This window comes from Nomascus leucogenys, chromosome 15 (genome assembly GCF_006542625.1).
Source record: "Nomascus leucogenys isolate Asia chromosome 15, Asia_NLE_v1, whole genome shotgun sequence".
NCBI classification, from domain to species: Eukaryota; Metazoa; Chordata; class Mammalia; order Primates; family Hylobatidae; genus Nomascus; species Nomascus leucogenys.
In genome coordinates, this window is record NC_044395.1 from 65,933,051 (window position 1) to 65,943,889 (window position 10,839).

The 10,839-nt window shown below is 33.2% G+C and overlaps 1 protein-coding gene and 1 non-coding gene across 2 annotated transcripts; one reads left to right on the plus strand and one right to left on the minus strand.

The window, feature by feature from the left end:
* Positions 1-1,732: 1,732 nt before the first annotated feature.
* Positions 1,733-4,356, minus strand: LOC100603348 (olfactory receptor 51F1-like). The gene is given in 3 exon segments (XM_012502311.2): positions 1,733-2,539; positions 2,541-2,721; positions 4,325-4,356. Coding segments are annotated over 3 exon segments (1,020 nt in total).
* Positions 4,357-6,359: 2,003 nt separating this feature from the next.
* On the plus strand, positions 6,360-6,511 carry LOC115830533. Its single transcript, XR_004026083.1, has one exon. It is a non-coding gene; the product is annotated as a small nucleolar RNA SNORA62/SNORA6 family (small nucleolar RNA).
* Positions 6,512-10,839: the final 4,328 nt, after the last annotated feature.

The window sequence follows — 10,839 nt, forward strand, 5'->3', positions numbered from 1 at the left end:
AGAGAACATTTACACACTGTTGGTGGGAATGTAAATTACCAGTACCTGTATGGAAAACTACACGGAGATTTCTCAAGGAACTAAAAATTGAACTACTATTTGAGCTGGCAATTCCACTATTGAGTAGTTTCCTAAAGGAAAATAAATTATTATATATTTTTAAAACCTGTATTCATGTATTTATCACAGTACTCTTCACAATAGCAAAATATGGAATCAATCTAAGTGTCCACAAGTGGATGATTGGATAAAGAAAATGTGGTGAGTATTTACCATGGAATCATACTCAGTCATAAAAAAGAATGAAGTGATGTTTTTTGCAGTAACATTGATGGGACTAGAGGACATTATCTTAAAAGAAATAACTCAGAAACAGAAAGTAAAATACTGCATGTTCTCACTTATAAGTAGGGGATAAATAATGTGCACATATGGCCATTTAGAGTGGAATAATAGACATTGATAACTGGGAAGGGTAGGAGGGTGGAAGTGGGATATGGGAGGAGAAATGATTTAATGGGTGTAATGTACTCTATTTGGATGACGCCTATACTAAAAGCCCAGACTTCACCACTATGCAATATATCCATGTAACAAAACTTTGCCCCCTAAGTCTATTTTTTTTAAAAGAATAGACAAGAAATACAGATTCACTGGATGTGGGAACAAACGAGGACAACTTTCTGAGACCCAAAGTTCCATAATAGCCATTCAACTATGCAGTTTGGAAAGTTAGAACTATGATCAATTACCAGATAATATAGGCAGAAAAATTTTACTCAGTTGAAAGAGAAATTTCTTGTGTTACACATGTCAAATATTGAATCAAAGGAGTCATCACTGGAATTGTTTAGATAGATTATTTGATAGGTTTTTCTGTATAGTTCAATTCAACAACTATCAATAAGTATCTACTATGTGAAAGGTGTTCTGCTGAGTATTACAGAGCCTTCAAATAAAATCAAGACTTTTTATTTAGGAAATGTACAGTCTTGTGAAAGCTATATAACACACAGTTGTGCACACATATAAAGGCAAAACTGATATGAACAAAGCAATATGAAAGGAAAATTATAAGGAGAGAACAAATATCACTGGAGCAATCATAAAATATTTAATGAGGAAGATATTTAAATGAGCCTTGAAACCTAAGTAGAACTTCATGGTGAAGTGGGCGTTAAAGTTGAAGTGGAGTCAACAGTAAAGTCCACCATGAAAAAACTGCATGCATTTGAAGAAGTTGTAAGCAGACTGGCATTTTTACACTGAAGAGTATGGGAAAAGAGAAAAAAGTGAATGAAATTTTAAAGAAAGTTTCAGCCTAAATTGTTGAGGGAATCACCATGGACAGGATTTGCTGCTTCATTTAGTTGGTGCATGTGAAATAAAAATAAAATATATATTTATTTGTTCCTTTTAAAAATGTTCTTAGGGCTGGATATTTGGAATCTTAATTCAAAGTGAATCATGTGATTGTTGAGCAGAAACAGCATAGAAACATTAATTCAGTTAGTCATCTATTGGAACAAGGTCACTAACATCGTGAGAATCTCAACTAGTATTTTGATGGTAGAAAAGAGATTGCTTAGTAATGATAATCACATTGTGGAGACATTTGAATTGGATGGAGTTTAGTTTCACTCAACTCTAAAATTGGATGCATGGGTTTATAACTCCAATTTGTGGTAAATTTTCTAGACTTTGAAATAAGCCTTTATAGGAGTAGTACATGTTAAATATGAATTCCCTTGGAACATACAAATTTGAGCACAGCTTTCTGAATCTGCTTTGTTTTCACACTGTAGATGATGGGATTCATCACAGAGGGGATGAGCAAGTATACGTTAGCAATGAGGGTGGGCACACGGAGTGGGGCATGTTTTCCAAATCTGTGAACAAAGGACAGGCTGATCAAAGGGATGTAGAATATGCCAACAGCAGTGATATGAGAAATGCAGGTGCTGAAGGCCTTCTTCCTCTCCTCTGGGGATGCAATGCTGAGAACTGAGCAAATGATCAGCAGATAGGAGAGCAAGATAAAGATGGAGTCCACTCCGGCAGTAGAGATGATTGCAGTTAATCCTAGTGCACTGCTGACCTTTGTGTCTGAATATGAGAGTTTCATCATATCAGGGTGGAAACAGTAGGAGTGGCAGAGCACGTGGCTGCGGCAGAATGACAGTCGCTTAAGAAGTAGGATTAGTGGTGTCAAAATGACAGTCCCCCTGGTTATGACTGCCAAACCAATCTGTGCAATTCTTGCATGAGTTAGAATGGTAGCATATCTTAAAGGGTTAGAAATGGCCACAAAATGATCAAAGGCCATAGCCAGGAGCACTGAAGATTCCATGAAAGTGAAAAGGTGAATGAAGAACATCTGTGATAAACAAGTGTTAAAGCTGATCTCCCAAGCATTGAGCCAGAATATTTCCAGCACTGTCACCAGTATAGAGATACATAAGCCAATGTCAGTGGTGGACAACATGGAGAGGAAATAGTACATGGGCTCATGGAGGGTTGGCTCAGTGAAGATGACAAAAAAGGATCAGGATATTCCCAGAAAGGGCAGTTAAATAGAGGCAGCAGATGGGGATGGAGACCCAGACATTGGCCCATTCAAGTCCAGGGATCCCCGTCAAGAGGAAAGTAGGGGAAGTGGAATTATGGAAGATTGGCAGTATGGCTTTTGGGAGCAGAATTCTCTTGTAGGATCTTGACTTCCTAAATTTAGAATTTTTAAATTATTTTAGTTGAAGTTTAATATACATTGAGTAAAATGCATAAAACTTTAGAGTACAGCTCAAGGAAGTTTGACATCCGTCTGTACCTGTGTAACCATGCCCAAGATCAACTAATTGAACATTGCCAGCATCCCAGAAGGCGTCTTAATGCCAGATCCTCATCAGTGTCCTCTCGAATAGTAACCATTATTCTGACTTTTATTACCATAATTATCTCTTCCTATACTTGATTTTTATATAAATAGAATCATGTATTATATACTGTTTGTGTTTAGCTTCTTTCATTCAATATTTTGTCTGGGAGATTAATCCCTGAACTAAGATATTTAATTAATTTCAATTTAACTTCCATTTATTTAAATACATTTATTTGATGTTTACTACTTACTCTCTTGTACTTTTATCATTTTGATTAAATTTTTCATCCTTCAACTGGATTATGAGAATAAGGGGTATTTTGGGCTAATCCTTGTTTAGTGGAGTTGCTTGCTCATAGTAGATATTCAGTACGCATTTGTCACTTGATTTTCCTTTATTTGCTCTTCCTGAAATATTCTATTTAACTGTGATTAGGCCTTGGTATAGAAAAATAATTGACTAATTGTGATTTGGAAGTTTAGAATTATTAACTTAGATACCAAATTTCATTTACTCCATTTAGTAAGCAGGAAAACATCTCTTTTCAGTAACTACATTTACCTAAGAATTCACCCCAGGTAATGCCCATTCATCTTGCCTCATTATATATGTTTAACAGGGGAGAGATGTTTCAGTTCCTTTGAACCTGAAGCTTGATATTCTTCTTAGTTTGTAACATTAAAATACTGCCCTGTTTATGATTGTAAAACCTGCTTCTGTTGTGATAAAAATCAGTGAGGCAAATAGTAAGCTTCTTTTGTAACATGTATGCCCTGGTCTTTAATCTGATCTTTGTTCTCTTATAGGATTACTCAGGTATATAATATTGTGTTAATGATAAGACCATTTCCATACTTTGCTCTAATTATTTTACATAGACTATTTCATTTGAGTCTTATGACAAACCTAAAAGGGAGATTTTTTTTTTTTTTTTTTTTTTTTTTTTTTTTTTTTTTTTTTACAGATGCATGAACTGAAGTTTGAAAGTTTGGATAAATTGCCAAAGTTCATAAAAACTGAAAGATATGATATTGGAAATCAATCAGAGAAACAAAAAGATGCTAGAGCCTGGGCTATTAACAACTATACTACACTGTCTAATAATAATAATGATGATAATTATCATATACTTCTTCAGTTAATAATATTTATTTCTTAATAAATAGAGCAAATATGGGACAGATACCTATATTTGAAGATTTCTGATTATTTAAAATTTGTATGGTTCAGACTTGAAACAATTTTATTTCAGGATTGTCCATGTATTATATGAAATGTAATTAGATTACTGAAACTTATTTTTTTGCAAATAGTAAATACTTAAGATAATATTGGATGCTATAAATCAAATTAATCCATTGTGGAAATGACATATTTATTATAGAATGAACGTATTACTCAAAATATAATTTTAAGTTTTTATGATTTCTACTATTTTTACAAACCATCCAAGTTTATTCTCATTAAGTATGCCCATTTTTACCCAAGTTTTATCATCTAATTGACTAGTACTTACTTATAGCTGTAGATGGAAATTAGTTTGGCTATGTCTCCAAATATGTTGTCTATTTCTGTATACTTTCAACATAGGCATTCCGTGGACAATGGATTTTATATATTCATTTTTCTACTTTAAAGCTTTATCTTCTTCTCAGACTAATCTCTTGAATATTAGAGCCACATGTCTAACTCGTTGACTCTTCCACATTAAATATCTCAAAGCAAGCTCAAACACAATATGATTGCATCTAAATTCAGTCTTCACAGAACCAAAACTTGTATATCCTATTTTCACCACTTTGATTAATAGCTCTATGGTAGCTCTATAGAGCTATAGATTTATAAATCTATGGTAGCTTCATATATGAAATTGCCTAATTCAGAAATCTGCAAATACTTTCACCTTTCATCGGTTGATCACTAATTTCTGTTTTTATTGGACTCTTTCTAGTTCACACACAATGTCACTATCAGTTTTTTCTAAGATATAAAGTAGACTTGCATTTTAAAGTGATTTTAATCGGCACTGAGTCTCTCCCAACTTTTTATTAAATTTTCATCACAAATGAAGAAAAAAAGAAACAAACACAAGCAGCACTGATACTAAAACTGATGGATATTCTAAATCCAGAAAATTTGGGAATTATTAACTTCTCCAAACTGAGGAAAATGGAGATAGATGTGGATAGATATAAAGTCAAAATATCAGCCCGCATTTAATACATCTCCATAGTCTATACTAAGGAATGTGGAGTCTGTACCAACATAAAAAGTTGGGAATGAGGCATTTATTTTTATAGGATGCTTAACTATAAAGTAACAAGGACTTTAGTCTTGTATCAGACATCTCATTTCAAGAAAAATAGCCAAAAATAATGGTATAGGGGTGGCACTGGTAGAGATACATTGAATTTTGAAATTAGTATTAGCCCATGTACAAAAGAGAGTGAAATAAAACAGCACATTTTGGGAATTTAGGTTTACGATTTCCCCTGTGATTTTAAGCCTACAAAGAAATATACAGTGTTGGTTGAGTGTTATCTGTAGGCTGCTAGAAACTGGGAATTATACCAGAAACTGCATTCCACATAATAATGCTTATTGGGACAGCAACCATGAGCAAGCCCCATACATAGATTTTAAGAAAAAAAAAAAAAACTGAAGAGATCTTGTTTTGCACTAGAGAGTATATAAAGAAAAAAAATACTAGCATGAATCTTTAAAATATTTCATTGATAAAGGAACAACATCTGGAAAATCCAGAGCATGAGCATATATGAAGAAATGTAATAATGTCTGTAAAACATGTAGCATGTTACCTATCACATCACAATGACTCGATTATCAGTATCTCAAATGTAAAAACTTCTGCAGGACTAGCAAGAAAACATCCTTAAGGTAATGTAGGTAATAGCATCATATAGCATTATGGAAAAACAAAGAACACATTGGAAAAATGTCAAAATAATAAAATACTAAAAAATACAATTAAAGTGCACATTAACATAATCAAAAACAGAGTCAAGGGACAGTAATTAACTTAGTTCAATTTGGAGAATGCATTTGAAAAATTGTCTCATAATGCATAGAAAAATACAGTGAAAATAAAATAATGAGAAAATTATATTTGGGAAGGGCACAAAATGAAAAACCAACATACAAATAACTATAGTCTTAGGTACAGTAAACAAAAATAAATACAATAAAAATGACTGTTCCAAAGGAAAGACTCCAGTGTATTTAGGATGAAAGGGCTCATTGTATTCAAGGTAAAATCAGGAAGATAAGAACAGGCATAAAATATTTGATTTAAATAAGTTTTTTTTTTAAATTACAAGCTTTCAGGCAGAAAATATGGATTTCCTATAAAGAAATGGAAATTAAGCCGGTTTTACAAAAAAATTAAAATATTAAAAAATTCCTTTATAAAACATGCCATTCATGATGCCGAAAGAATAAAATATGTGAAAACAGATGGAGATTGCACATTGTTGGAGCTTGGAGTTGGTGCTCTAACTGGCTGATAAACCTGCAAGTGTAGTTAGTATGCTATGTGGGGGGCAAATTTTTCAGTAACATGACAAAGTCTTTGGCCTAGTGAGTAGAGTTTGACAATAATCCTCGCTGCAAGTATAATGTTAAAAAAAATTACAAAAAAAAAAAGACACTGACGACTACAAAGCTTTGCTGAGAGATATTTTAAAAGATCTAAATAAGTGGAGAGATATCACATGTAAATGGATTAGAAGACTCAATAGCATCGACATGGCTGTTTTCCTTTAATGGATCTATAAATTTAATGTAATATCAACAAGTCTTTTTTTCTGTAAAAACTGACACTCATTCTACAATTTATACGGAAATGCAAAAGACTTACAATTTTGAAATAGAAGAAACAACCTGGAGTACTTATACTACCAGGATTGAAAACTTAACATTAAACCAATGCAATTAAGACACATAGCATGAGGGCAGTCATACAGATTAATAGAACAAATTGAAGAGTCCAGATTTAAATGCTTACATTATAGCCAATTGGTTTGTAACAAAGGTGTCAAGACAATTAAATGAGAGAAAGGATATACTTTCCAATAAATGGTGCTAGAACAATTAAATATCACTATGAAAAAAAATAAATAACTTGGATTCTTAGCAAGCACTGTCCTAAAAAAACTAGCTCAAAATGGATTACAGACCTAAATGTAAGAGCTAAAAATCAGAGGCTTCTAGAAAAAAACATCGGGGAAGATTTTATGATCTTGGGTTAGGCAAAACATTATTAGATACCATATTAAAAGTGTAAGCCATTAAAAAAAGATCAATATCAGACTTCAAACAAAAAAAGTACAATTTAAAAGTCACCATTAAGAAAATAAGAATAGAGAAAACAGACTGGGAGAAAATATTTGCATAAAAAACCTCATATACAAAAAATGTAAAGAACTCAATAAAGAGACAAACAATCCAATTAAAAATGAGCAAAATATTTGAATACACATATCACCAAAACATATATAAAAATGACTAACAAGCCCACGAAAGATGAGAATTAGGAAAATAAAATTAAAATTAAGATATAAAAATTTAAACTGCTATAAAATACCATTATCCACCCACTAAAATGGCTATAAATTAGAAACAGAAAAAAAGAGAAAGAAAAAAGAAAAAAGGGAAAGGAAGGAAGGAAGGAAGGAAAAAAAATACCAAGTGTTGATAAGCATGTGGAGAAATTGGACACATAATACATTGCTTGCGGACATGTAAAATGATACAGCCACTTTGAACAGATTGACAGTTTCTTAAAAGTTGAAACATAAACTTACCATATGATCCAGAAATTCTACTTCTTGGACTCTACCAAAGAGAAATGAAAGCATATGTACACACAATACATGTATACAAATGTTCATAACAACATTAGTCCCAATAGCCCAAAATTGAAACAATCCAAATATCCATCAGTTGATTAACTGGTGAAGAAATTGTGAAATATCCATAAGCTAAAAAGCTATTCAGCAAAAAGGAAAAAATTTCTAATAAGTGCTACAACATGGATGCACCTCAAATATGCTGAGTGAAAGAAGCCAGATGCAGAATATTACATATTGTACGATCAATTTTAATGAAACGACTGGAAAAGACAATTATTTCAAAAAAAGAAAGTAGAGCAGTGTTTGTCTCTGAGACAGAATTAGAAGTACAGGAAGAGGCACAAGTGAACATTTAGTTATGTATAAAGGTAGACTTTTAAACCGGTAGATATAAAGTGAGCTATAGAATAAAAGGAGTTAGGTAAGCTGATCATCCATTTGGAAAAAAAAAAAAAAAAACTAAAATAAAGCATAACACCACAATACATACTGAAATTATTTTCTGATGGTTAAATATGTAAATATCAAAAAGCCACATACAGTTTAGAATAAAATGCAGGTAAATATTTATATAATCCTGTAGTAGAAGAAAAATTTCTAAATATAAAACCAAGGATATAAACTATAAAGGTAAACATTGATGTATTTGATTTGCTAAAATTCAAATAATTGTTTTATAGCAAAAAACAACTTCCACAGATTTAAAAGGGTAATTATAAATTTGGAGAAATATTTGAAGCATATATAACATTCAATTGAATAATGTGTTTACTATACGACTTTTAAAAAATGACAAAAAATTGGCTGGGCATGATGGCTCACACCTGTAATCCCAGCACTTTGGGAGGCTGAGGTGGGCGGATCACCTGAGGTCATGAGTTCGAGACCAGCCTGACCAACACAGAGAAACCCCGTCTCTACTAGAAATACAAAATTAGCTGGGCGTGGTGGTGCATGCCTGTAATCACAGCTACTCGGGAGGCTGAGGCAGGAGAATTGCTTGAACCCGGGAGGCGGAGGTTGCACTGGGCCGAGATCATGCCATTGCATTCCAGCCTGGGCAACAAGAGTGAAACTCCATCTCAAAAAAAAAAAAAGACAAAAAATTTGGCAAAAATTTTTTAATTAAAAATGGAATTCTCCAAGGGACTAGTTGTTAATACAGGAAGAATTTTCAGTCTCATAGTCAGCCAAAGAAATGCTAATTAAAACAATTGTTAATAACCTCGACAAAGATTAGTAAGGATTGTTAGGCTGCAGGAAATCTGGCACAGTTGTGTTATGGAGTGTTTAAGTAAAATTTGTCAGTTTTTCAAGCACTTAAGACTTCATTTCCTTTCAATCAACAATTTAATTTCTCTGAAATTACTAGTAGTATTGACAATAGCCACTGTTGCTAGTGTGCATGTCATGTGTCCATATATATAAATTATTCCTTCATCTTTTGTTAATTACTTCTTTGAATAATAAATATTGAGTGCCTACTTTGCACACTTAACCGTCAAAATAACCTTTTATTTTCAAGGTAATAAACAATGTTCACAGACAGATTAAAATATTACGTATGAGACCGTGCTAATTTCTTAAATTTAGAAACTGGCCTTATTCCTCATTTGTACTAGAAGAGCTTAGAACAGATTGCTATATCCTATGATTCGTGGGAGAGAAACAACATCTATGTTTTTAAGTTATTAACTGCTTTGATATTTTCCAAAGTAGTGTTTCTTCATCTAATCCAAGGACAAAAATATCACCAGTTTGCACATGCGTTGTTTCTCGTCATCTCTAGAATGCACAAAAGAGGATGGCTGTCCTGGGCTTGGTCTCAAGGCAGGCCCACAGTATGGGCCTGATATCATTTCTGCATTCGCCACCACCCAGTCGGCCTCTCGCTAGTCAAATCTTAATTTCTATTGCTAAAATTCATGGGTGTAAGTAGACATGAGTTGGAATCTGTGCCTGAAGGTTTTAGGAAAAGATAACAAAGGACTTATCTAGCCTCTAATTAGTAAGCGTACTCAAGATAAAGAGTATTTTATTTTATAAAGAGGATTATGAAGTCAGATTTTCAAGATTATTAGTCGTCTCAGATAAAGGCAAATCTGGAGTTAGATCCTCCTTTGGAGAAAAATCATTTATCATCATATGATTTGTCAAAGCAATGACTACCAATACAATCTCCATAGAATGACAAAATGATATTTCTGTGATTGAAAATGCCATGAATTCAATTCATTTAATTAATTAATTTAGTTTATTTACCTCTTTATAGAGAAGGATTTAAGATGGATCCTTTATTATATTTTTTCTGAATTTAGGAACAGCATCTGTGGAATGTTACATAGCTAACCACCTACATGGAGGCAAAGCAATGAATGTACCAAGTGCGTGATGACCTGAGGCACTGAGATAACCAGCCTTAATGTTTGAGGCTTTGGCTGAAATATGAGCCAGGTGGAAGGTAAGAAAATAGATGAGAGGATGGATATAATCTCAGAAAGAAGAAAAATTAGCATTGAGCCAGTTTCCTTGCTACATATCTCTACATGTGTAACTTTAACAGCATCATTAATAGGCTGTGACTAATATTGCCATTTTTCAGGTGAGGTTAGAGTGAATGACTTATTGAAGATTTCCACTGATAGATTTCACGGAGCCAGTGTGTGAATCCAGGACTGTCTGACCCTAAAGATGTGGTCATTTTACTGTGCCACCCTATCTCTCTGGTGTTGAGAATCAAATTAAAAGGAAATGCATCAGACTGATGCAGACTTAAGAGACAGAATAGAATAAATGGGCTGGCATAGGTGTAAACCAATTCAAAATATAATTTAAGTAATAGTGAGGGTGTGCCAGTGACTGTATGTTGGGATTTGGTTATTATTTATGGCAGGAAATACATACATATAAGAAGTATAATTTTTGCTCTGATTAGCTGAATGTATGAAAACAAAACATCTATATGGAATTCAGGATTTCTGAACAGGCAACAGGACCATAGAAGTGAACAAAACAGTGGAGGGTGAGTGGAGTTAGAAGCTCAAAGGGCTTAGAGGTCAGGGACCAAGGGTAAGCAGGGAGAGCCTTAC